The 27,109-nt window shown below is 52.2% G+C and overlaps 1 protein-coding gene across 4 annotated transcripts in view; it reads left to right on the forward strand.

The window, feature by feature from the left end:
• Positions 1–27,109, forward strand: part of EML3 (EMAP like 3) — a 43,921-nt gene that overhangs the window by 739 nt on the left and 16,073 nt on the right. The window contains exons 2-14 of one of the 4 annotated variants that reach the window (XM_085046356.1): positions 1,484–1,675; positions 6,124–6,176; positions 6,207–6,358; positions 9,001–9,102; positions 11,145–11,173; positions 11,657–11,683; positions 13,560–13,677; positions 17,525–17,674; positions 19,490–19,559; positions 20,873–20,983; positions 22,825–22,920; positions 24,244–24,378; positions 25,745–25,865. In XM_085046356.1, the coding sequence (XP_084902482.1) occupies positions 1,484–1,675; positions 6,124–6,176; positions 6,207–6,358; positions 9,001–9,102; positions 11,145–11,173; positions 11,657–11,683; positions 13,560–13,677; positions 17,525–17,674; positions 19,490–19,559; positions 20,873–20,983; positions 22,825–22,920; positions 24,244–24,378; positions 25,745–25,865 (1,356 nt within the window). Of the gene's footprint in view, positions 1–1,483; positions 1,676–6,123; positions 6,359–9,000; positions 9,103–11,144; positions 11,174–11,656; positions 11,684–13,559; positions 13,678–17,524; positions 17,675–19,489; positions 19,560–20,872; positions 20,984–22,824; positions 22,921–24,243; positions 24,379–25,744; positions 25,866–27,109 lie in introns of all 4 variants that reach the window. The other 3 variants (XM_085046353.1, XM_085046355.1, XM_085046357.1) reach the window with 3 other exon arrangements.

Genomic DNA, 27,109 nt, shown 5'->3' on the forward strand with positions numbered 1-27,109 from the left:
GGAAGGGTCGGGAGGTGACACGGGGTGGCACCGGGTGACATTTGGGGATGGCACGGGGATGTCCCAAGAACCGGGAGGTGACACGTTGGGGTCTGGGGTGACATCTGGGGGTGGCACGGGGGTGTCCCAAGAGCTGGGGGACACGGGGGGTCGGGAGGTGACACCGGGGGTCCCGGGGGTGGCTGGAGTGACACGGGGGGGTCGGGAAGTGACACGGGGATGTCCCCGAGTGTCCCTAGAACCGGGAGGTGACACGCGGGGGTCCCACGAGTTTTTGGGGGTGTCCCGGGGGGGGCTGGAGTGACACGGGGGGTCGCGGGGATGTCCCCAACGTTGAGGGGAAGGGTCGGCAGGTGACACGGGGGGTCCCAAGAGCTGGGGGGGGGACAAGGAGGGGGCACGGGGGGGTCGGGAGGTGACACGAGGATGTCCCCGAGTGTCCTGGGGGTGTCCCACGAGTTTTTGGGGGGATCCCGGGGGTGTCACACGCACCGGGGGTGTCCCCAAATCCCTTATGGGGGGGAGGGGGAGGTGACACCGCTGTCCCCCCATCTCCTTCTGCCCCCCACCCCGAGTGCCCAGCCAGCCCCGAGACCCCCAGATGACCCCAGACCCCCCTAGGCGACCCCAGACCCCCCCGGGATGACCTGAGACCCCCCCCGGGACCACACCGGACCCCCCCGGGATGACCCTGGACCCCCCCTAGATGACACTGGATCCCCCCGGAATGACCCCAGACCCCCTTAGATGACCCCACACCCCCCTAGGCGACCCCAGACCCCCCCGGGATGAGCTGAGACCCCCCTAGATGACCCAAAACCCCCTGGGATGACCCTGGACCCCTCTAGATGACCCCAGACCCCCTGGGATGACCCCAGACCCCCCGGGACCACACCGGACCCCCTGGGATGACTTGAGACCCCCTAGGCGACCCCAGACCCCCTAGGCGGGGCCAGGACCCCGGGATGACCCGGGACCCCCTGGGATGACTTGAGACCCCCTAGGCGACCCCAGACCCCGCCGGGATGACCCAAGACCCCCCCCAGGACGACTCCAGACCTCCCCGGGATGACCCGAACCCCCCCCTAGGCGAGCCGGGACCCCCCTGGGATAACCCGAGACCCCCCTAGATGACCTGAAACCCCCCCGGGATGACCTGAGACCCCCCTGGGACGACCCCAGAGCCCCTAGATGACCCAAAATCCCCCTAGGCAGGCGGGATCCCCAGATGACCCAGGACCCCCTGGGATAACCCGAAAGCCCGGGATGACCCAAAACCCCCTAGGCGGCCCCAGACCCCCCAGGAATGACCCCAGACCCCTTTGGATGACCCAAAACCCCCTGGGACGACCCCAGACCCCCTAAATGACCCGAAATCCCCCTAGGCGACTCTGGACCCCCGGGATGACCCCAGACGCCCCGGGATGACCTTAGACCCCCGAGATGACCCCAGACCCCCTAGATGACCCAAAATCCCCCCTAGGTGACCCTGGACCCCCCTGGGATGACCCTGGACCCCCCCGGGATGACCGGAGAGCCCCCCGGGACCCCCCCGGTGACCCCCCCGGGCTGGAGCTGCGGCTGCGCAGGGTGGAACAGGAGCTGCTGCTGGTCAAGGCGGCGCTGGGAGAGACCCTGCGGAGGCTGGGGGGCTGCGACCCCCTCGGGGGGCTCGGTGAGAGAGGGGGAACCCCAAAATGGGGCTGGGGGACACTGGGGTGGGGGTGAGACCCCCGAAATGGGGGTGAGACCCCCGAAATGGGGCTGGGGGACACTGCTTTGGGGGCTGAGACCCCCGAAATGGGGGTGAGACCCCCGAAATGGGGCTGGGGGACACTGCTTTGGGGGCTGAGACCCCCGAAATGGGGGTGAGACCCCCGAAATGGGGCTGGGGGACACTGGGCTCAGGGCTGAGACCCCCAGAAATGGGGCTGAGACCCCCTCGGGGGGCTCGGTGAGAGAGGGGAGACCCCCGAATGGGGCTGGGGGACACTGGGCTGGGGGTGAGACCCCTTAAATGGGGGTGAGACCCCTTCGGGGGGCTCGGTGAGAGAGGGGGAACCCCGAATGGGGCTGGGGGACATCGGGCTGGGGGGTGAGACCCCCAAAAAAGGGGTTGAGACCCCCTCGGGGGGCTCGGTGAGAGAGGGGGAACCCCTGAAATGGGGCTGGGGGACACTGGGGTGGGGGGTGAGACCCCCGAAATGGGGCTGGGGGACACTGCGCTGGGGGTGAGACCCCCGAAATGGGCCTGAGACCCCCTGAAATGGGGCTGGGGGACACCGGGCTGGGAGTGAGACCCCCGAAAAGGGGCTGAGATCCCTGAAATGGGGCTGAGACCCCCGAAATGGGGCTGGGGGACACTGCTTTGGGGGCTGAGACCCCCGAAATGGGGCTGGGGGACACTGGGGTGGGGGTGAGACCCCCGAAATGGGGCTGAGATCCCCAAAAAGGGGCTGAGACCCCCCGAAATGGGGTCGAGACCCCCTGAAAGGGAGCTGGGGGACAGTGGGCTGGGAGTGAGACCCCCAAAAAGGGGCTGAGACCCCCCAAAATTGGGCTGGGGGACACTGGGCTCGGGGCTGCGACCCCCCGACATGGGACTGAGACCACCAAAAGGGGCTGAGACCCCCGAAATGGGGCTGGGGGACACTGGGCTGGGGGGCTGAGACCCCCGAAATGGGGCTGAGACCCCCCAAATGGGGCTGAGACCCCCAGAAACAGGACTGAGACCCCCTGAAATGGGGCTGGGGGACACTGGGCTGGGGCTGAGACCCCCGGAAATGGGGCTGAGACCCCCAGAAATGGGGGTGAGACTCCCGGAAATGGGGCTGGGGGACACTGGGGTGGGGTGTGAGACCCCCAGAAAGGGGCTGAGATCCCCAAAATGGGGTTGAGACCCCCTGAAATGGGGGTGAGACCCCCGAAATGGGGCTGAGAGCCCCAAAAAGGGGCTGAGACCCCCCGAAATGGGACTGAGACCCTCAAAAGGGGTTGAGACCCCCCGAAATGGGGTCGAGACCCCCCGAAATGGGGCTGGGGGACACTGGGCTAGGGGTGAGACCCCCGAAATGGGGCTGAGACCCTTCGGGACCCTCCCCAAATTAGGGTTGGGGGCGTTTGGGGGGTGCGACCCTCACCCCGGGGGGGCTGCGGGACCCCTGATGGGGGTTTGGGACCCCCCAGGGTGGGTTGGGGTCTCCAGCTGGGGGTCTGCAGCCCTTTTTGGGGTCTCCTGAACCCCTGGGTTGGGGTCCTGGGGGGATTTGGGGTCCTGGGGGTTCTTTTTGGGGTCCTGGGGGTTCTTTTTGGGGTCCTGGGGGTCTTTTGGGGTCCTGGGGAGGTTTTTGGGGTCCTGGGGGTTCCTTTTGTGATCCAGAGAAGCCTTTTGGGGGTCTTGGGGGATTTCGGTCCTGAGGAGCTTTTGGGGGTCCTGGGGAGTGGGGTCCTGGGGGTCTTTTTGGGAGTCCTTGGGTTCTTTTTGGGGGTCCTGGGGGAATTTTGGGGTCCTGGGGAATTTTTGGGGGTGCTGGGGAATTTTGGGATCCTGGGGCTCATTTTTGGGGGTCCTGGGGGGATTTGGGGGTCCTGGGGGAGGTTTTTGGGGGTCCTGGGGGTTCCTTTGTGATCCAGAGAAGCCTTTTGGGGTCTTGGGGGATTTGGGGTCCTGAGGAGCTTTTGGGCGTCCTGGGGAGGGTTTTTGGGGTCCTGGGGGTCTTTTTGGGAGTCCTTGGGGACTTTTGGGGGTCCTGGGGGAGGTTTTTGGGGTCCTGGGGGTTCTTTTTGGGGTCCTTGGGGACTTTTTGGGGTCCTGGGGGTTTCCGATGGGGCTTTTGGGGTTCTAGGAAGTAATTTTGGGGTCCTGGGACTCCTTTTTTGGGGGTCCTGGGGGTCTTTTTGGTCCTTGGGGTCTTTTGGGGTCCTTGGGGACTTTTTGGAGGTCCTGGGGGTGTTTTTGGGGTCCTGGGGGTCTTTTTGGGGTCCTTGGGGGTTTCTCCGGTGCCGGGGGGGCTTTTTGGGGGTCCTGTGGGGGATTTGGGGCCCTGGGGTGTCTTTCTGGGGTCTCAGGAAGCCTTTTTGGGGTCCTGGGACTCCTTTTTGGGATGCTGGGAATTCTTTTTGGGGTCCTTGGGAGTCTTTTTGGGGTCCTGAGGAGCCTTTTTGGGGGTCCTGGGGGAATTGGGGTCCTGGGGCTTTTGGGGTGTCCTTGGGGTCTTTTTCGGGGTCCTGGGGATGCTTTTGGGGGTCCTTGGGGGCTTTTGGGAGCCTGGGAATTCTTTTTGGGGTGCCGGGAGCTTTTTGGGGTTCTGGGAAGTAATTTTGGGGTCCTGGGGGTTCTTTTTGGGGTCCTGGGGTTTTTGGTCCTGGGGTCTGGGGGTCCTGGGGGTCTGTTTATGATCCAGAGAAGCTTTTGGGGGTCCTGGGGGTTTTGGGGGTCCTTGGACTTTTTGGGGGTCCTGGGGTTCTTTTCTGGGGTCCTGGGGGTTTTTTGGGGTCGTGGGGTTGCTTTTGGGGGTCCTGGGGTTCTTTTTGGGATCCTGGAGGATCTTCTTATGATCCTGAGGAGCCTTTTTGGGGGTCCCGGGACTCCTTTTTGGGGGTCCTGGGGGGAATTTTGGGATCCTTGGGGCTCCTTTGGGGGTCCTGGGGGATTTGGGGTCCTGGGGTTCTTTTGGGGGTCCTGGGGGAATTTTGGGGGTCCTGGGGGAATTTTGGGATCCTGGGACACCTTTTTTGGGGTCCTGTGGGGATTTGGGGGTCCTGGGGGTTCTTTTTGGGGTCCTTGGGGTCTTTGGGGGTCCTGGGGGTCTTTTTATGATCCAGAGAAGCTTTTTGGGGGTCCTGGGGATGCTTTGGGGATCCTGGGGGTTTTTGGGGTCCTTGGGGACTTTTGGGGGTCCTGGGGGGTTTCTCCGGTGCTGGGGAGATGGGGAGCTTTTTGGGGTTCTGGGAAGTAATTTCCTGGGGGTCCTGGGGGTTCTGGGAATTCTTTTTGGGGTCCAGAGAGCCTTTTTGGGGGTCTTGGGGATTTGGGTCCTTGGGGGTCTTTTGGGGGTTTCTCCGGTGCCGGGGGAGCTTTTTGGGGTTCTGGGAAGTAATTTTGGGGTGCAGAGAATCCTTTCTGGGGTCCTGGGGGAGGTTTTGGGGTCCTGGGGTTCTTTTTGGGGTCCTTGGGGTCTTTTGGGGTCCTGGGGGTCTTTTTGTGATCCAGAGAAGCCTTTTTGGGGGTCTTGGGGGTGCTTTGGGGGTCCTGGGAGTTCTTTTGGGGGTCCTGGGGCTCCTTTGGGGGTCCTGGGGGTTTTTTGGGGTCCTGGGGGTTTTTGGGGTCCTGGGGGTCTTTTTATGATCCAGAGAAGCTTTTTTGGGGGTGCTGGGGATGCTTTTGGGGGGTCCTGGGGGAATTTTGGGGGTCCTGGGGGAATTTGGGATCCTGGGACATTTTTGGGGGTCCTGGGGTATTTGGGGTCCTGGGGTTCTTTTGGGGGTCCTGGGGGTCTTTTTGGGGTCTTGGGGATCTTTTGGGGGTCCTGGGGGGTTTTTTGGGGTCCTGGGGTTCTTTTTGGGGTCCTGGGGGTTTTTTGGGGTCCTGGGGGTCTTTTTGCGTCCTTGGGGGTTTTTGGGGGTCCTGGGGATGCTTTTGGGGATCCTGGGGGAATTCTTGGGATCCTGGGCTCATTTTTGGGGTCCTGTGGGGTTATTTGGGGGTCCTGGGGTGTTTTTGGGGGTCCTGGGGTGTTTTTGGGAGTCCTGGGGTGGTTTTTGGGGGTCCAGGGACTCCTTTTTGGGGGTCCTGGGGAATTTTGGGATCCTGGGGGAATTTTTGGGGGTTCTGGGGTATTTGGGGGTCTTGGGGTGTTTTTTGGGGTCCTGGGGGTGTTTTTTGGGGTCCTGGGGGAATTTTGGGATCCTGGGGCTCATTTTTTGGGGTCGTGGGGGGTCTTTTTGGGGGTCCTTGGGGACTTTTGGGGGTCCTGGGGTGTTTTTTGGGGGTCCTGGGGGTGTTTTTTGGGGGTCCTGGGGGTGTTTTTTGGGGGTCCTGGGGGTGTTTTTTGGGTTCCTGGGGTGTTTTTTGGGGTCCCGGGGGTTCTTTCGAGGGTCCTAACCCTTCTCTCCCCACCCCAGCCCCCCCCGGCACCCCCCCGGCGCCCCCCCCGGAGCCCCCCAGGACCACCACGGTTGGCACTCAGACCGAGCAGCCCCCCGAGACCCCCCCGGAGCCCCCCCCGCCCGGCTCCCCGCCCTGCCCCCCCGCCCCGAGCCCCCCGGACCCCCCGAGCCCCGAGGAGACCCCCGAGGAGACCCCCGAGAGCCCCCCGGAGCCCCCCAGCCCGGCGCCGCGGGGACCCCGGAAAGAGCTGTGAGCAGCCCGAATTTGGGGAGGGGGCTGGGGGGCGGGGAGGATCCCTGAGACCCCAAAAGTGACCCCAAAACCCCCCCTGGGACCCCCAAAGTGACCCCAAAACCACCCTGGGACCCCCAGAGTGACCCCAAAACCCCCCCTGGGACCCCCAAAGTCACCCCAAATTTGGGGAGGGGGCTGGATGGGGGGGAAAGGATCCCCAAGACCCCAAAAGTGACCCCAAAACCCCCCCTGGGACCCCCAAATCATCCCAAATTTGGGGAGGGGGCTGGGGGGGAGGAAAGGATCCCTGAGACCCCAAAAGTGACCCCAAAACCCACCCTGGGACCCCCAAAGTGTCCCCAAACCCCCCCCTGGGACCCCCAAATCACCCCAACCCCTTGGTGACCCCAAAACCCCCCTGGGACCCCCAAAGTGACCCCAAATTTGGGGAGGGGGCTGTGGGGGGAAAGGATCCCTGGGACCCCAAAAGTGACCCCAAAACCCCCTTGGGACCCCAAAAGTGACCCCAAATTTGGGGAGGGGGCTGGGGGGGGGGGAAAGGATCCCTGAGACCCCAAAAGTGACCCCAAAGTCACCCCAAATTTGGGGAGGAGGCTGGTTGGGGGTGGGAAAGGATCCCTGAGACCCCAAAAGTGACCCCAAAACCCCCCCTGGGACCCCCAGAGTGACCTCATGGTGACCCCAAAGTGACCCCGAGTGTGGGGAGGGGGCTTGGGGGGGGAAAGCATCCCTGAGACCCCAAAAGTGACCCCGAATTTGGGGAGGGAGCTGGGGGGGGAGGAAAGGATCCCTGGGACCCCCAAAAGTGACCCCAAAACCCCCCCTGGGACCCCCAAAGTCACCCCAAATTTGGGGGGGTGGGCTGGGAAAAGCATCTCTGGGACCCCCAAAGTGACCCCAAAACCCCCTCGGGACCCCCAAAGTGACCCCAAAACCTCCTCGGGACCCCCAAAGTGACCCCATGGTGACCCCAAAACCCCCCCGAGACCCCCAAAAGTGACCCCAAAACCCCCCTGGGACCCCCAAGTCACCCCAACCCCGTGGGAAAGGGGGGCTGTGGGGAGGGAGGAGGTTTTTTGGGGGATTTTTGGGGGGTCTGGGTGGGATTTGGGGGGTGGGGGTCGCAGTGATGGTGTCACCCTGTCCCCCCACCGTGTCCCCTGTCACCCCCCGACCCCAAAATCCCCCAAAATCCCCTAAAATCCCCCAAAATCCCCTAAATTTTCCCGTTCTCCCCCATTCCCTAACCCCCCCGACCCCAAAATCCCACAAAATTCCCACAAAACCCCAAAATCCCCTAAATTTTCTCGTTGTTTCCCATTCCCTAACCCCGACCCTAAAATCCCCCAAATTTCTCCCAAAATCCCACAAATTTCTCCCAAAATTCCCTAAAATCCACCAAAAATCCCCAAAATCCCCCCTAAAATACCCCTAAAACCCCCAAATTTCTCTCAAAATCTCCCAAATTCCACCCAAAATCCCCTAAATTTCCCCTAAAAATCCCCAAATTCCCCCAAAATTTCCCCTAAAAATCCCAAATCTGCTCACCTGGGCTGCTCCTGGTGCCTCCAGAGCACCCTGTGGTACTGACTGCTCACCCTGCTCAGCCACTCCCCAAATTCCCCCAAAATCCCCCCAAAATTCCCCCTAAAATACCCCAAAATCCCCTAAAATCCTCAAATTCCACCCAAAATCCCCCAAATGTCTCCCAAAATGCCCTAAATTCCACCCAGAATCCCCTAAAATCCTCCCAAAATCCCCTAAAATCCACTCAGAATCCCCTAAAATCCTCCCAAAATCCCCTAAAATCCACTCAAAATCCCCCGAAAAACCCCCAAACCACCCCTGAAATCCACTTATCCTAATCCCTGATCTTCCCAAATTCCCTCACCTTCCTGGTCCCCAGAGCCCCTGAATGACTGATCACCCTGATCCCCCCCAAATTCCCCCAAAATCCCTTAAAATCCCCAAATGTTCTCTCATAATCCCCTGAACCTCCCAAATTTCCCCAACCCTTTCTGGCCCAAAATTCCTTAAAATCCCCAAAAATCCCAAAATCCCCCAAAAATCCCCCCAAATCACCCCTGTTCCCCCAAAATTCCAAAATATCCCCCCAAAATCCAACCCTCCTAATCCCCTGAACCTCCCAAACTCCCCCAACCCTTCCTGACCCCAAAAATCCCCCAAATCCTCCCAAAGTCCCCCCAAAACCCCAACCCCAATGTATCCTAACTCTGATCTTCCCAACCCCAGCCCTTCCTGGACCCCAAACCCCAAAATCCCCGAAAATCCCCCAAATCCTCCAAAATCCCCTAAAATTCCCAAATTCCCCAAAACCCCCCAAAATCCAAAATATCCCCTAAAATCCCCAACCTCCCTTTACCCCTGAACCTCCCAAACTCCCCTAACCCTTCCTGGACCCCAAAAATCCCCAAAATCCCCCAAAACCTCATTCAACCCTAAAATATCCCCAAAATCCCCCCAAAATCCCCAAAATCTAAAATATCCCCCAAACCCCCAGTAAAACCTCCCCAACCTCTCCTAATCCCCTGAACCTCCCAAACTCCCTCAACCCTTCCTGGACCCCAAACCCTCCCAAATCCCCCAAAAATCCCAAAAATCCCCCAAATCCCCAGGCTGCGGCGGCACAGCTCCTCCTCCGGCCCGCCCAGCCCTCGGCAGCGCCTGAGCCGCAAAGCAGCTTCGTCAGCGAACCTGCTGCAGGGCAGCCCCGAGAGGTGGGAACCCCAAAAATCACCCCTAAATTACCCCAAAATTACCCTAAATACCCTGCTGGGCCCCAAAATACCCTGCTGGACCCCAAAAATCACCCCAAAATCACCCCAAAATCACCCCAAAATCACCCCAAAATACCTTCCTGGACCCTAAAATACACCCTGGACCCCAAAAATACCCTTCTGGACCCCAAAAATACCCTCCTGAACCCTAAAAATGACCCCAAAAATACCTTCCTGATCCCCAAAAATCATCCCCTGAACCCTAAAAATGACCCCAAAAATACCCTCCTGGACCCCAAAATACCCTCTGGACCCCAAAAATCACGCCCTGAACCCAAAAAATCACCCCAAAATACCCTCCTGGACCCCAAAATGCCCTCTGGACCCCAAAATCACCCAAAAATCACCCCAAAAGTCACCCTAAATACCCTCCTGGACCCCAAAAATACCTTCCTGAACCCTAAAAATCACCCCAAAATACCCTCCTGGACCCCAAAAATACCTTCCTGAACCCCAAAAATCACCCTAAATATCCTCCTGGACCCCAAAATACCCTCCTGAACCCTGAAAATGACCCCAAAAATACCTTCCTGAGCCCCAAAATACCCTCTGGACCCCAAAAATCACCCTAAAATATCTTCCTGAACCCCAAAATATCCTCCTGAACCCCAAAAATCACATCCTGAACCCCAAAATGACCCCAAAATGCCCTCCTGGACCCCAAAATACCCTCCTGGATGCCAAAAATCACCCCCTGAACCCCAAAATGACCCCAAAATACCCTCCTGGACCCCAAAACGACCCCAAAATACCCTCCTGAACCCCAAAAATCACCCCAAAATCACCATAAAATACTCTCCTGGACCCCAAAAATACCCTCTGGACCCCAAAAATACCCTCCTGAACCCCAAAATGACCCCAAAATGCCCTCCTGGACCCTAAAAATACCTTCCTGAACCCTAAAATGTCTTCCCAAACTCCCCCAACCTTTCCTGGACCCCAAACACCCCAAAATCCCCCCAAAAATTCCCCCAAAAATCCCCCAAAATCCCCCCAAAAATCCCCCAAAATCCCTAAAATATTCCCTAAAATCCTAAAGTATCTCCTCGATCCTCTAATGTCACCCCAAACCCCAAAAATTTCCCTCTGGACCCCAAAATATTCCCCCTTGAACCCTAAAATACCCTCTGGACCCCAAAATATCCTCCCTGAATCCTAAAATATCCCCCAAAAAACCCCAAAATATCCCCCAAACCCCAAATTTCCCCGAATTCCCAGAGACCCCTAAATTCCCCCAAAAAACCCCAAAAATCCCAAAATCCCTAAATTCCCAGAGACCCCAAAATCCTCCCCAGACCCCAAAAAAACCCAAAAACCCCAAAATCCTCCCCAGACCCCAAAATTCCCCCAAAAAACCCCAAAATCCCCAAATTCCCAGAGACCCCAGAGACCCCAAAATTCCCCCAAAAAACCCCAAAATCCCCAAATTCCCAGAGACCCCAAAGACACCAAAGACCCCAAAATTCCCCCCAAAACCCAAAAATCCCAAAAACCCCAAATTCCGAGACACCCCAGAGACCCCAAATTCCCAAAAAAACCCAAAAACCCCAAAATCCTACACAGAAACCCCAAAATTCCCCCAAAAAACCCCAAAAATCCCAAAATCCCTAAATTCCCAGAGACCCCAAAGACCCCAAAAACCCCCAAAATTCCCCCAAAAACCCAAAAATCCCAAAAAAACCAAATTCCCAGAGACCCCAGAGACCCCAAAATCCTCCCCAGACCCCAAAAAAACCCAAAAACCCCAAAATCCTCCCCAGAAACCCCAAAATTCCCCCAAAAAACCCCAAAAATCCCAAAATCCCCGAATTCCCAGAGACCCCAAAATCCTCCCCAGACCCCAAAATTCCCCAAAAAAACCCCAAAAATCCCAAAATCCCCAAATTCCCAGAGACCCCAAAGACTCCAAAAACCCCCGAAATTCCCCCAAAAAAACCCCCAAAATCCCAAAATTTCCCCCAATTCTGACTTTTCTCCCCCAGCCGCCCGAAGGAGCCAACGCTGAGCCCAGGTGGGTTTGGGGGAAATTTTGGGGTTTTGGGGGAAAATTTTGGGATTTTGTGGGGAAATTTTGGGGTTTTTTGGGGAAAATTTTTGGGGTTTTGGGGACAATTTTTGGGGGAAATGTGGGGTTCAGTTTGGGGATCAGGATGTTCATTTGGGGTTTTTCAGGAGCTCATTTTGAGATTTTTTGGGGGTAATTTTGGGATTTTTTTGGGGCTCATTTTGGGTTTTTTTGGGGTTCATTTTGGGGTTTCTGGGAGTTCATTTTGGGGTTTTTCAGGAGCTCATTTTGGGATTTTTGGGGGTAATTTTGGGGCTCATTTTGGGGTTTTTCAGGGCTTATTTTGGGATTTTTTGGGGGTAATTTTTGGGTTAAGTTTTGGGGTTTTGGGTGTTCATTTTGGGGTTTTTCAAGGGTTCATTTTTGGGATTAATTTTAGGATCTCTTCACCATCTCCCCCACCATTTAACCCTTTCCTCTCCTTTTTAGGGTCTCGCCGTGGGAACTACAACCTGGGTGAGGCTCAGGGGGTTTTGGGGAGTTTTGGGATTTTGGGGGTTTGGGGTGTTTGGGGGCTTTTGGGGTGTTTTGGGGCGTTTTGGGATTTTGGGCTGTTTTAGGGGTTTTGGGGATTTTGGGGGATTTTGGGAGTTTTGGGGGCTTTTGGCTGTTTTGGGGGTTTGGGGTGTTTTGGGGATTTTGGGGGGTTTTTGGGGGATTTTGGGGTTTTGGGGGATTTGGGGGGTTTTGAGGATTTTGGGGTGTTTTGGGGGTTTTGGGGTGTTTGGGGTTTTGGAGTGACCCCTTCCCCAGAGGGGATTTTGGGGTGTTTGGGATTTTTGGCTGCCCCTTCCCCAGAGGGGAATTTTGGGGTGTTTTTGGGGTGTTTTTGGGGTGTTTTTGGGGTATTTTTGGGGATTTTGGGGTCTCAGGCTGCCCCTTCCCCAGAGGGTTTTTGGGGTGTTTTTGGGGTGTTTCTGGGGTGTTTTTGGGGGTGTGTTTGGGGTGGTTTTTGGGTGTTTTTGGGGTGTTTTTGGGGTCTCAGGCTGCCCCCTTCCCAGAGGGTTTTTGGGGTATTTTTGGGATGTTTTTGGGGGTGTTTTTGGGGGTGTTTTTGGGGGTGTGTTTGGGGTGTTTCTGGGGTGTTTCTGGGGTGCTTTTGGGGGTGTGTTTGGGGTGGTTTTTGGGTGTTTCTGGGGTGCTTTTGGGGTCTCAGGCTGCCCCTTCCCCAGAGGGTTTTTGGGGTGTGTTTGGGGTGTTTTTGGGGTTTTTTGGGGTATTTTTGGGGATTTTGGGGTCTCAGGCTGCCCCTTTCCTCAGAGGGTGTTTGGGGTGTTTTTGGGGTGCTTTTGGGTGTTTTTGGGGTGTTTTTGGGGTCTCAGGCTGCCCCTTTCCTCAGAGGGTGTTTGAGGTGTTTCTGGGGTGTATTTGGGGTGTTTTTTGGGGTGTTTCTGGGGTGTTTTTGGGATTTTTGGGCTGACCCTTTCCCCAGAGGGTGTTTGGGGTATGTTTGGGGTGGTTTTGGGGTGTTTTTGGGGTCTCAGGCTGTCCCTGTCCCCAGAGGGTGTTTGGGATTTTGGGATTTCGGGGATTTTGGGATTTTTGGCTGTCCCTTCCCCAGACGGTTTTTGGGGTATTTTTGGGGTGTTTTTGGGAGTGTTTTTGGGGTGCGTTTGGGGTGTTTTTCGGGATGTTTTTCGGGGTGTTTCTGGGGTGGTTTCTGGGGTGTTTTTGAGGTGTTTTTGGGATTTTTGGGCTGACCCTTTCCCCAGAGTCTGTTTGGGGTATGTTTGGGGTGTTTTTGGGGTGTGTTTGAGGTGTGTTTGGGGTCTCAGGCTGCCCCTTTCCCCAGAGGGTGTTTGGGGTGTGTTTGGGGTGTTTTTGGGGTGTTTTTGGGATGTTTTTGGGGGTGTTTTTGGGGTGTTTTTGGGGTCTCAGGCTGCCCCTTTTCCCAGAGGGTGTTTGGGATTTTGGGATCTTGGGGATTTTGGGATTTTTGGCTGTCCCTTCCCCAGACGGTTTTTGGGGTGTTTTTGGGGTGTTTCTGAGGTGTTGGTGTTTGGGATTTTGGGATTTTGGGGATTTTGGAATTTTTGGCTGCCCTTTCCCAGAGGGTTTTTGGGGTGTTTTTGGGGTGTTTTTGGGGTGTGTTTGGGGTGTTTCTGGGGTGTTGGTGTTTGGGATTTCGGGGATTTTGGGATTTTTGGCTGCCCCTTTCCCCAGACGGTGTTTGGGGTGTTTTTGGGGTGTTTTTGGGGTGTGTTTGGGGTGTTTCTGGGGTGTTGGTGTTTGGGATTTTGGGATTTCGGGGATTTTGGGATTTTTGGCTTCCCTTTCCCCAGAGGGTGTTTGGGATTTGGGGATTTTGGGATTTTTGGCTGTCCTGTCCCAGAGGGTGTGTCGGTGAAGATGTTCCTCCGCGGTCGCCCCATCACCATGTACGTTCCCTCGGGGATCATCGTCCCGCTGCGCGCCGAGCTTCCCCCGCAGCGCCTGCAGCTCGACTGGGTGTATCCTCAGTGCTGGGGGATCCTGAAATATTGGGGGAATCCTGAAATCCTCAAATATTGGGGGAAATCCTGAAATATTGGGGGAATCCTGAAATATTGGGGGAATCCTGAAATATTGGGGGAATCCTGAAATATTGGGGGAAATCCTGAAATATTGGGGGAAATCCTGAAATCCTAAAATATTGGGGGAAATCCTGAAATATTGGGGGAATCCTGAAATCCTGAAATATTGGGGGAAATCCTGAAATCCTAAAATATTGGGGGTCTGAAAATCCTGAAATATTGGGGGAATCCTGAAATCCTAAAATATTGGGGGAGCTGAAAATCCTAAAATACTGGGGGAGCTGAAAATCCTAAAATATTGGGGAGCTAAAAAATATGGGGAAATCCTAAAATCCTAAAAAATTGGGGGAAATCCTAAAAATCCTAAAAAATTGGGGGAAATCCCAAAATTCTAAAATATTGGGGGAAATCCTGAAATCCTAAAATATTGGGGGAGCTGAAAATCCTAAAATGTTGGGGGAAATCCTGAAATCCTAAAATATTGGGGGGATGAAAATCCTAAAACATTGGGGAGGTGAAAAATATTGGGGGAAATCCTGAAATCCTGAAATATTGGGGGAAATCCTGAAATCCTGAAATATTGGGGGGATAAAAATCCTAAAACATTGGGGAAATCCTAAAAATCCTAAAATATTGGGGGAGCTGAAAATCCTAAAATATTGGGGGAAATCCTGAAATCCTAAAATATTGGGGGAAATGCTAAAAATCATAAAATACTGGGGGAGCTGAAAATATTGGGGGAAATCCTGAAATCCTAAAATATTGGGGGGTTGAAAATATTGGGGGAAATCCTAAAAATCCTAAAATATTGGAGGGCTGAAAAATATTGGGAAATCCTAAAATCCTAAAATATTGGGGGAAATCCTAAAAAATCCTAAAATATTGGGGGAGCTAAAAAATATGGGGAAATCCTGAAATCCTAAAATATTGGGGGAAATCCTAAAAATCCTAAAATATTGGGGGATGAAAATCCTAAAATAGTGGGGGGCTGAAAATATTGGGGGAATCCTAAAAATCCTAAAATATTGGGGGAAATCCTAAAATCCTAAAATATTGGGGGGATGAAAATCGTAAAATACTGGGGGAAATCCCAAAATCGTAAAATACTGGGGGAGCTGAAAATATTGGGGGAAATCCTGAAATCCTAAAATATTGAGGGGGTTGAAAATATTGGGGGAAATGCTAAAAATCCTAAAATATTGGGGGAATCCTGAAATCCTAAAATATTGGGGGGATGAAAATCCTAAAATATTGGGGGAGCTAAAAAATATGGGGAAATCCTAAAATCCTAAAATATTGGGGGGCTGAAAAATATTGGGAGGAGCTGAAAATCCTAAAATATTGAGGGGGTCTGAAAAATATCAGGGGGATCCGGAAAATACTGGGGGGAAATCCTAAAAATATGGGGGGATCCGGAAAATCGCGAGGGAAATCCCAAAAAATCCTAAAATATTTGGGGTCTGAAAATCCTAAAATCCTGAGGGGTCTGAAAAATATTGGGGGAAATCCCGAAATCCTAAAATATTGGGGGGATGAAAATCCTAAAATATTGGGGGGCTGAAAAATATTGGGGAAATTCTAAAATCCTAAAATATTGGAGGAAATCCCGAAATCCTAAAATATTGGAGGAGCTGAAAATCCTAAAATATTGGGGGAAATCCTAAAAATCCTAAAATATTGGGGGAAATCCTAAAAATCCTAAAATATTGGGGGACTGAAAATCCTAAAATATTGGGGAGCTGAAAAATCCTAAAATATTGGGGGAGCTAAAAAATATGGGGAAATCCTAAAATCCTAAAATAGTGGGGGGCTGAAAATATTGGGGGGAATCCCAAAATCCTAAAATACTGGGGGAAATCCTAAAATCCTAAAATATTGGGGGAAATCCTAAAAATCCTAAAATATTGGGGGAGCTAAAAAATACGGGGAAATCCTAAAATATTGGGGGGCTGAAGAATCCTAAAATGTTGGGGGGCTGAAAAATATTGGGGGGAGCTGAAAATCCTAAAATATTGAGGGGGCTGAAAATATTGGGGGAAATCCTACAAATCCTAAAATATTGGGGGACTGAAAATCCTAAAATATTGGGGGGCTGAAAATATTGGGAAATCCCAAAATCCTAAAATACTGGGGAGCTGAAAATCCTAAAATATTGGGGGAGCTAAAAAATATGGGGAAAATCCTAAAAATCCTAAAATATTGGGGGGCTGAAAATATTGGGGGAAATCCCAAAATCCTAAAATATTGGGGGGTTGAAAATATTGGGGGAAATCCTAAAAATCCTAAAATATTGGGGGAAATCCTAAAATATTGGGGGGCTGAAAATCCTAAAATATTGGGGAGCTGAAAATATTGGGGAAAATCCTAAAAATCCTAAAATATTGGGGGGATGAAAATCCTAAAATACTGGGGGGTCTGAAAAATATTGGGGAAATCCCAAAATCCTAAAATATTGGGGGAAATCCTAAAAAATCCTAAAATATTGGGGAGCTGAAAATCCTAAAATATTGGGGAGCTAAAAAATATGGGGAAATCCTAAAATCGTAAAATATTGGGTGGGCTGAAAAATATTGGGGGAAATCCTAAAATCCTAAAATATTGGGGGAAATCCCAAAATTGTAAAATACTGGGTGGGCTGAAAATATCGGGGGAAATCCTAAAATCCTAAAATATTGGGGAGCTGAAAATCCTAGCATCCTGGGGGAGCTGAAAAATACTGGGGGGATCCGGAAAATCGCGAGGGAAATCCCAAAAAATTTTCCCTCCCAGTCCCTCCCAGTATAAACCAGTTCCCTTTTTCTCCCCAAAATCCCCATTTTTCACCCTAAAACCACTGCAATTTTCCCTCCCAGTCCCTCCCAGTCCCTCCCAATCCCCTCCCAGTCCCTCCCAGTCTGTCCCAGTTTCCCTTGACACCCCAGCTATGGCTATCGGGGTCCCTCCCAGTCCCTCCCAGTTGCTCCCAGTTCCATCCCAGTACAAACCAGTTCCATTTTTCTCCCCAAAATCCCCATTTTCACCCCCAAAATCCCCATTTTCACCCCCAAAATCCTCATTTTTCACCCTAAAACCACGGGAATTTTCCCTCCCAATCCCTCCCAATCCCTCCCAATCCCCTCCCAGTCCCTCCCAGTCCGTCCCAGTCCCTCCCAGTTTCCCTTGACACCCCAGCTATGGCTATCGGGGTCCCTCCCAGTCCCTCCCAGTTCAATCCCAGTCCTCTCCTAGTACCTCCCAGTCCCTCCCAATCCCAACCCAATCCTCTCCCAGTCCCTCCCAGTCCATCCCAGTATAAACCAGTTCCCTTTTTCTCCCCAAAATCCTCATTTTTCACCCTAAAACCATGGGAATTTTCCCTCCCAGTCCCTCCCAGTCCCTCCCAGTCCCCTCCCAGTCCCTCCCAGTCCCTCCCAGTATAAACCAGTTCCCTTTTTCTCCCCAAAATCCTCATTTTCACCCCCAAAATCCTCATTTTTCACCCTAAAACCACGGGAATTTTCCCTCCCAGTCCCTCCCAATCCCTCCCAGTCCCTCCCAGTCCCTCCCAGTTCCCCCAGTTTCCCTTGACGCCCCAGCTATGGCTATCGGGGTCCCTCCCAGTCCCTCCCAGTATAAACCAGTTCCCTTTTTCTCCCCAAAATCCCCATTTTCACCCCTAAAATCCTCATTTTTCACCCCAAAACCATGGGAATTTTCCCTCCCAATCCCTCCCAATCCTCTCCCAGTCTATCCCAGTCCTCTCCCAGTCCCTCCCAGTCCCTCCCAGTTTCCCTTGACGCCCCAGCTATGGCTATCGGGGTCGGGACTCTCGCTCCAACCTGCACGTGCTCCGCTCGGGGGAAATCGTTTATTTCATCGCCTGCGTGGTTGTGCTGCTGGAGCTGCCAGGGAGGAGCCAGAGGCACTACCTGCGGCACAGCGACTGCGTCAGGTGGTGAGGGAAACCCCAAAAAAATCCCCCAAAAAATCCCCAAAATATACCCAAAAAAATCCCCCAAAAAATCCCAAAAAAATCCCCCAAAAATCCCATTAGAGAGCTCAATACCCCATAAAAAACCCTAAAACAGACACTGCCTGAGGCACAGCGACTGCGTCAGGTGGTGAGGGAAAGCCTAAAAACCCCGAAAATGGGGAAATCTCAAAAAAAAAATCCCAAAAAAATCCACCCAGAAATAGGGAAATCCCAAAAAACTGGGGTGTAGGATGGTAAAAATCCCATTAGAAACCCATAAAACTCCTAAAACAGACACTGCCTGACGCACAGCGACTTGTCAGGTGGTGAGGGAAACCCCAAAAAAATCCAAAAAAAATCCCCCAAAAAATCCTCTAAAAGATGCCCCAAAAATCCCCCCAAAAAATCCCCCAAAAAACCCCATTGGAGAGCCCAATACCCCATAAAAAAACCTAAAACAGACATTGCCTGAGGCACAGCGACTGCGTCAGGTGGTGAGGGAAACCCCAAAAAAATCCCCCCAAAAATCCCCTAAAAGATGCCCCAAAAATCCCCCAAAAAATGCCCCAAAAATCCCCCAAAAAATCCCCATTAGAGAGCCCAATACCCCATAAAAAAACCTAAAATAGACACTGCCTGAGGCACAGCGACTGCGTCAGGTGGTGAGGGAAACCCTAAAAATCCCAAAATCCCAAAAAATATACCCAAAAAAATCCACCCAGAAATAGGGAAATCCCAAAAGAATGGGGTGTAGGTTGGTAAAAACCCCATTAGAAACCCATAAAACCCCTAAAACAGACACTGCCTGTGGCACAGCGACTGCGTCGGGTGGTGAGGGAAACCCTAAAAAAATCCCAAAAAAAATCCCAAAAAAAATCCCTAAAAAATCCCCAAAAAATCCCCAAAAAATCCCCCAAAAAATCCCTAAAAAACCCCATTAGAGAGCCCAATACCCCATAAAAAACCCTAAAACAGACACTGCCTGAGGCACAGCGACTGCGTCAGGTGGTGAGGGAAACCCAAAAAAAATCCCCCAAAAAATCCCCAAATATACCCAAAAAATCCCCCAAAAAATCCCCCAAAAATCCCCCAAAAAATCCCAAAAAAATTGCCAAAAAAATCCCAAAGAATACCCCAGAAATATACCAAAAAAACCCCATTAGAGAGCCCAATACCCCATAAAAAACCCTAAAACAGACACTGCCTGTGGCACAGCGACTGCGTCAGGTGCTGAGGGAAACCCCAAAAAAATCCCCCAAAAAATCCCCAAAATATACCCAAAAAAATCCCCCAAAAAATCCCCTAAAAGATGCCCAAAAAATCCCCAAAAATATACCCAAAAGATACCCCAGAAATAGGGAAATCCCCAAAAAAAAACCCCAAAAAAACCCCCAAAAATGGGGAAATCCCAAAAAAATGGGGTGTAGGTTGGTAAAAACCCTATTAGAGATCCCGAAAACAACCTCGACCTTGAGGTGGTGAGGAACACCCCAAAAATCCCCCAAAAAACCCCCAAATGGGGGAAAATCCCCCCAAAAAACCCCAAAATGGGGATTTTCCCCCAAAAGGGGTGTGACCCTATAAAAAATCCCATAAAGACCCCAAAAACCCCCAAAATGGGAGAAATTCCCCCCAAAAAACCCAAAATGGTGGAAAATCCCCCAAAAAAACCCCAAAACGGGGGAAAATCCCCCCCAAAAAAGGGGGAAAATCCCCCCAAAAACCCCAAAACGGGGGGAAATCCCCCCAAAAGTGGTGTGACCCTATAAAAACCCCATAAATCCCCCATTTCCCCAGCCTGGCCGTGCACCCCGACAGGCTCCGTGTGGCCACAGGACAGGCGGCCGGAGTGGACAAGGATGGCAAGGTGAGACTTGTTTTGGGATTTTTTGGGAGGTTTTGGGGTTTTTTGGAAGTTTATGGGATTTTTTGGAAGTTTATGGGGTTTTTTGGGGATTTTCTGGAAGTTTTTGGGATCTTTTGGGGCTTTTTTGGGGAGGTTTTTGGATTTTTTGGGGATTTTTTTGGGTGGTTTTGGGAGGTTTTTGGGGATTTTTTTGGGTGGTTTTGGGAGGTTTTGGGGTTTTTTTGGGAGTTTTGGGGGATTTTTTTGGGATTTTGGGATGTTTTTGGGACTTTTTTGGGACTTTTTGGGACTTTTTTTGGGACTTTTTTGGGAGTTTTGGGACTTTCTTGGGATTTTTTTTGGGACCTTTTGGGATTGTTTTGGGACTTATTTTTTGGGACTTTTTTGGGATTTTTGGGACTTTTTAGGATTTTTTGGAACTTTTTGGGACCTTTTGGGATTTTTTTTTGGGACCTTTTGGGATTTTTTGGGATTTTTTTGGGACCTTTTGAGATTTTTTTGGGACTTATTTTTTGGGACTTTTTTGGGATTTTTGGGACTTTTTAGGATTTTTTGGAACTTTTTGGGACCTTTTGGGATTTTTTGGGATTTTTTTTGGGACCTTTTGAGATTTTTTTGGGACTTATTTTTTGGGACTTTTTTGGGATTTTTGGGACTTTTTAGGATTTTTTGGAACTTTTTGGGACCTTTGGGGATTTTTTGGGACTTTTTGGGACCCAAATGGGGACTTGGATGGGATGGGATGGGATGGATTGTGGGGTTGGTTTTGGGGTGGATTTTGGGTTGGTTTTGGGTGATTTTGGGTGTTTTTGGGGCAGTTTTAGGGTGGATTTTGGGGTGGATTTGGGTGGTTTTGGGGTGGATTTTAGGGTTGGTTTTGGGGTGGATTTTGGGGTTGTTTTTGGGTGGTTTTGGGGTGGATTTTGGGCTTGGTTTTGGGTGGATTTTAGGGTTGTTTTTGGGTGAATTTTGGGACAGTTTTTGGGGTGGATTTTGGGGCAGTTTTAGGGTGGATTTTTGGGGTGGTTTTGGGGTGGATTTTAGGGTTGTTTTTGGGTGGTTTTGGGGTGGATTTTGGGCTTGTTTTTGGGTGGATTTTAGGGTTGTTTCTGGGTGGATTTTGGGGCAGTTTTGGGTGGTTTTGGGGCAGTTTACCCAAATCCCCCAAAATCCCCCCAAATCCCTGCAAAATTCCCAAAAAATCCCCAAAAATCCCCCCAAATCCCCCCAAAAATCCCCAAATCCCCAAAAACTCCCCCAAAATTCCCCCAAAAAATCCAAAATCCAAAAAAAATCCCAAAATCCCCCCCCAGCCCCTGCAGCCCATCGTGCACATCTGGGACTCAGCGACGCTCCAGACGCTGCAGCAGATTGGGTTGGGATCCTTCGAGCGCGGCGTGGGATCGCTGGCCTTCTCCACAGCCGTGAGTGACCCCAAAACCACCCCAAAAATCCCCTCAAACACCCCAAAAACATCCTCAGTCAACCCTAAACCACCCCAAAAACATCCTAAATCAACCCAAAAATCCCTGAAACCAACGCGAAACACCCCAAAAACCCCCAAAACCACCCCAAAAATCCCCTCAAACACCCCAAAAACATCCTGAATCAACCCAAAAACATCCTAAATCAACCCAAAAATCCCTGAAACCAACGCAAAACACCCCAAAAACCCCCAAAACCACCCCAAAAATCCCCAAAACCACCCCAAAAATCCCCTAAAACACCCCAAAAACATCCTCAGTCAACCCTAAACCACCCCAAAAACATCCTAAATCAACCCAAAAATCCCTGAAACCAACGCAAAACACCCCAAAAACCCCCAAAACCACCCCAAAAATCCCCTCAAACACACCAAAAACATCCTCAGTCAACCCTAAACCACCCCAAAAACATCCTAAATCAACCCAAAAACATCCTAAATCAACCCCAAAATCCCTGAAACCAACGCAAAACACCCCAAAAACCCCCAAAACCACCCCAAAAATCCCCTAAAACAGTCTAAAACACCCCAAAACCAGCCTAAAACAGCCTAAAGCACCCTAAAACACCCCAAAAACACCCCAGAAACCCCACAAAACCACCCCAAAAACCCTTCGGATACTGAAAAACCCCCAAAACCATCCCCAAAAACCCTCAAAACCACCCCAAAAATCTCCTAAACCACCCCAAAAACACCCTAAAACCACCCCAAAAATCCCCTGAACCATCCCAAAAACAGCCGGGAACCCCAAAAACCCTCAAAAACACCCCAAAACCCCCTCAAAACCACCCCAAGAACACCTGGGATACCCAAAACCACCCCAAAACCACCCAAAAAAACCTTGGGATCCCCAAAAACCCCACAAAACCACCTCAAAACCACCCCAAAAACTCCCTAAACCACCCCAAAAATCCCCTGAATCATCCCAAAAACAGCCGGGAACCCCAAAAACTCTCAAAACCACCCCAAAAATACCCCAGAAACCCTTGGGATCCCCAAAATCCCCACAAAACCACCCCAAAAACCACCCAAAAACAACCCCAAAACCACCCAAAAACAACCGGGAACCCCAAAAACCCTCAAAACCACCCCAAAACCGCCCAAAAATAGCCTAAACCACCCCAAAAATCCCCTGAACCATCCCAAAACTACCTGGGAACCCCAAAACCCCACAAAACCACCCCAAAACCACCTGGGATACCCAAAACCACCCCAAAAACTCCCTAAACCACCCCAAAAATCCCCTGAATCATCCCAAAAACACCCAGGAACCCCAAAAAACCCCCAAACCACTCCAAAACCCCCCAAAACCACCCCAAAAACTCCCTAAACCATCCCAAAAATCCCCTAAACCATCCCAAAACCACCCGGGAACCCCCAAAACACTCCAAAAACCCCACAAAACCACACCAAAAACTCCTTAAACCACCCCAAAAACACCAGGGAACCCCAAAAACCCTCAAAACCACCCCAAAAATACCCCAGAAACCCTTGGGATCCCCAAAAACCCCACAAAACCACCCCAAAACCACCCCAAAAGCATCCCAACGCAACCTGGGAACCCTGAAAACCCAGAAAACCACCCCAAAACCACCCCAAAAACCCTTGGGATCCCCAGAATCACCTCACAATCCCCAAAACCCCACAAAATCACCTCAAAACCACCCCAAAACCACCCCAAAAACTCCCTAAACCACCCCAAAAATCCCCTGAATCATCCCAAAACCACCCAGGAACCCCAAAACCCCCAAAAACCACCCCAAAAATCCCCCAAACCCTCAGGACCAGGGCGCCTTCCTGTGTGTGGTGGATGATTCCAACGAGCACATGATGTCGGTGTGGGATTGTGCCCGAGGCACCAAGCAGGCTGAGGTCAAGGTGAGACCCCAAAATCCACTCCAAAAACCCCAAAATCCACTAAAAAAACCCAAAATCCACTCAAAATCCACTCAAAATCCACCCCAAAAACCCCAAAATCCACCCCAAATCCACCCAAAAACCCCAAAATCCACCCCAAATCCACCCCAAAAACCCCAAAATCCACCCCAAAAACCCCAAAATCCACCCCAAACCCACCCCAAACACCCCGAAATCCACCCCAAAAACCCCAAAACCACCCCAAACCCCAAAATCCACTCAAAATCCACCCAAACCCCAATCCACCCCAAAAACCCCAAAATCCACCCCAAACCCACCCCAAACACCCCGAAATCCACCCCAAAATCCCCAAAATCCACCCCAAACACCCCAAAATCCACCCAAAACCAACCCAAAACCCACCCCAAACACCCCAAAATCCACACGAAACACCCCAAAATCCATCCCAAACATCCCAAAATCCACATCAAACACCCCAAAATCTACTCAAAACCCCAAAATCCACCCCAAACCCACCCCAAACATCCCAAAATCCACCCCAAACACCCCAAAATCCACCCCAACAACCCCAAAATCCACCCCAAACCCACCCCAAATCCATCCCAAACTGCCCCAAACCCACTCCTAACATTCCAAACCACCCTAAATCCATCCCAAACCACCCTAAATCCATCCCAAACCACCCCAAATCCATCCCAAACCACCCTAAATCCATCGCAAACCACCCCAAATCCATCCCAAACCACTCTAAATCCATCCCAAACCCTCCCAGACCACCCTGAATCCATCCCAAACCCACCCTAAATCCACCCCAAACCCTCCCAAACCACCCTAAATTCACCCCAAACCACCCCAAATCCATCCCAAACCACCCTAAATCCACCCCAAACCCTCCCAGGCCACCCTGAATCCATCCCAAACTCACCCTAAACCACCCCAAATCCACCCCAAACCCTCCCAAACCACCCTAAATTCACCCCAAACCACCCCAAATCCACCCCAAACCCCCCAAAACCCCCACATTTCCCCCCTCAAATCCACATTTCCCCCAAACTCCCCGAATTCCCCCAAATCCCGTAAACACCCACATTTCCCCCAAAATCCACCCCAAACCACCCTAAATCCACCCCAAACCACCCTAAATCCATCCCAAACCCACCCCAAACACCCCAAAATCCACTCAAAACCCACCCCAAACCCCCCAAAATCCACTCAAAACCCACCCCAAACCGCCCTAACCACCCCCAAAACCCCCACATCTTCCCCCAAAACCCCCACATTTCCCCCCCAAAACCCCAAATTTCCCCCAAATCAATCCCACAGAGCACCAACGAGTCGGTGCTGACGGTGGAGTTCAACCCCTGCGACAGCAGCAGCATCATCAGCAGCGGCAAATCCCACGTCTACTTCTGGACCTGGAGTGGCAACGCCCTCACCAAGAAACAGGGCATTTTTGGGGTGAATTTCGGGGATTTTGGGGGTTTTTGGGTGCCGACTCGTTGGTGCTCTGCAGGATTTGGGGGAGATTTGGGGGAAATTTGGGGTTTTGGGGGGGAAATGTGGGGGATTTGGGGTGGTTTGGGATGGATTTGGGGTGGTTTGGGATGGATTGGGATGGGTTTGGGGTGGTTCAGGGTGGATTTGGGGTGGATTTAGGGTGGTTTGGGGTGGATTTTGGGGAGCAGCAATGCCCTCACCAAGAAACAGGGCATTTTTGGGGTGAATTGTGGGGGTTTTGGGGGGTTTGGGTGCCGACTCGTTGGTGCTCTGCGGGATTTGGGGGAAATTTGGGGTTTTGGGGGGAGTTTGGGGGAAAATGTGGGATTTTGGGGGGGAAATGTGGGGGTTTGAGGTGGATTTAGGGTGGTTTGGGATGGATTTGGGGCAGTTTGGGATGTTTGGGGTGGATTTGGGATGGTTTGGGAAGGATTTAGGGTGGTTTGGGATGGATTTGGGGCGGTTTGGGATGTTTGGGGTGGATTTGGGGTAGTTTGGGAAGGATTTAGGGTGGTTTGGGGTGGATTTTGGGGAGCGGCAATGCCCTCACCAAGAAACAGGGCATTTTTGGGGTGAATTTCAGGGGTTTTGGGGGTTTTTGGGTGCCGACTCGTTGGTGCTCTGCGGGATTTGGGGGAGATTTGGGGTTTTGGGGGCAGTTTGGGGGGAAATGTGGGATTTTGGGGGGGAAATGTGGGGGTTTGGGGTGGATTTAGGGTGGTTTGGGATGGATTTGGGGCGGTTTGGGATGTTTGGGGTGGATTTGGGATGGTTTCGGAAGGATTTAGGGTGGTTTGGGGTGGATTTTGGGGAGCGGCAATGCCCTGACCAAGAAGCAGGGCATTTTTGGGGTGAATTGTGGGGGTTTTGGGGGGTTTTGGTGCCGACTCGTTGGTGCTCTGTGGGATTTGGGGGAAATTTGGGGTTTTGGGGGGGAAATGTGGGTGTTTTGGGGGGATTTGGGGGGAAATGTGGGATTTTGGGGGGGAAATGTGGGGGTTTGAGGTGGATTTAGGGTGGTTTAGGATGGATTTGGGGCGGTTCGGGATGTTTGGGGTGGATTTGGGGTGGTTTAGGGTGGATTTGGGGTGGTTTGGGATGGATTTAGGGTGCATTGGGATGGGTTTAGGGTGGATTTTGAGGGTTTGAGGGGGATTTGGGGTAGGTTTGGGGAAAACATGGGATTTTGGGGGGGAAATGTGGGGGTTTTGGGGGAGTTTTGGGGGGAAATGTGGGTGTTTTGGGGAAAATGTGGGGGGTTTGGGTGGTTTGGGGTGGATTAGGGTGGGTTTTGGGGTCGCTGAGCTCTGGATTTGTGGTCCTACAGAAGTACAAGAAGCCCAAGTTCATCCAGTGCTTCATTTTCGATGCGGCTGGAGCTGTGCTGACCGGGGATTCTGAGGGGAACATCCTCACCTGGACCAGGACCCCCGGGAAAGGGGGAAAAGGTGGGATTTGGGGTGAAATGTGGGATTTTGGGGGGTTTGAGGGGGATTTGGGGTGGGTTTGGGAGCGTTGAGGGGGATTTGGGGTGAGTTTGGGGAGGGTTTGGGAGCTGTGCTGACCGGGGATTCTGAGGGGAACATCCTCACCTGGACCAGGACCCCCGGGAAAGGGGGGAAAAGGTGGGGTTTGGGGGATTTTTAGGGGTTTGAAGGGGATTTGGGGTGGTTTGAGGGGGATTTGGGGTGAATTTCGGGGGTTTGAGGGGGATTTGGGGTGGGTTTGGGGTGGTGCTGAACGGGGATTCTGAGGGGGAAATCCCGACCTGGATCAGGACCCTGGGAAAGGGGAGAAAAGGTGGGATTTGGGGTGAAATATGGGATTTTCGGGGGTTTGAAGGGGATTTCGGGAGTTTGAGGGCGATTTGAGGGGGATTTGAGGGGATTTGGGGTGAATTTGGGGTGGATTTAGGGTGGATTTGGGGCTGTGCTTACCGGGGATTCTGAGGGGAAAATCCCGACCTGAACATGGACACCGGAAAAGGCGGGAAAATGTGGGATTTGGGGGAAAATACGGGATTTCGGGGGATTTGGGGCGATTTTGGGGGTTTTGTGAGGGATTTGGGGGGGAAATGTGGGGTTTAGGGGTGTTTTGGGGTGGATTTGGGGTGGATTTGGGAGCTGTGCTTACCGGGGATTCTGAGGGGAAAATCCCCACCTGAACACGGACACCGGAAAAGGGGGGAAAAGGTGGGATTTGGGGGATTTTTAGGGGTTTGAGGGGGATTTGGGGTGGATTTCAGGGGTTTGAAGGGGATTTGGGGTGGGTTTGAGGGGGATTTGGGGTTGTTTTGGGGCTGCGCTTACCGGGGATTCTGAGGGGAAAATCCCGACCTGAACACGGACACCGGAAAAGGAGGAAAAAGGCGGGAAAATGGGAACTGAGGGGAAATATGGGATTTTGGGATGGTTTTGAGGCGGTTTTCGGGTGGATTGGGGCGGATTTTTGAGCTGTTTTTGTGGCGTTTTGGGGGCAGTTTCGGGGCGGATTTTGCGGCTATTTTCGGGGATTTTTCGGGGCGTTTTTGGGGTTGATTTTGTGGACGATTTCGGGGATTTTTCGGGGCGGTTTTGGCGTGGATTTGAGGTAGTTTTGAGGCAGATTTTGCGGCTATTTTCGGGGATTTTGGGAGGCGACTTTGGGGCAGATTTTGCGGATGATTTTGGGGATTTTTTTGGGGTGGATTTTG

The sequence above is a fragment of the Lichenostomus cassidix genome, unplaced genomic scaffold, assembly GCF_008360975.1.
Source record: "Lichenostomus cassidix isolate B80296 unplaced genomic scaffold, HeHo_3.0 HiC_scaffold_40, whole genome shotgun sequence".
In the NCBI taxonomy this organism is placed as follows: Eukaryota; Metazoa; Chordata; class Aves; order Passeriformes; family Meliphagidae; genus Lichenostomus; species Lichenostomus cassidix.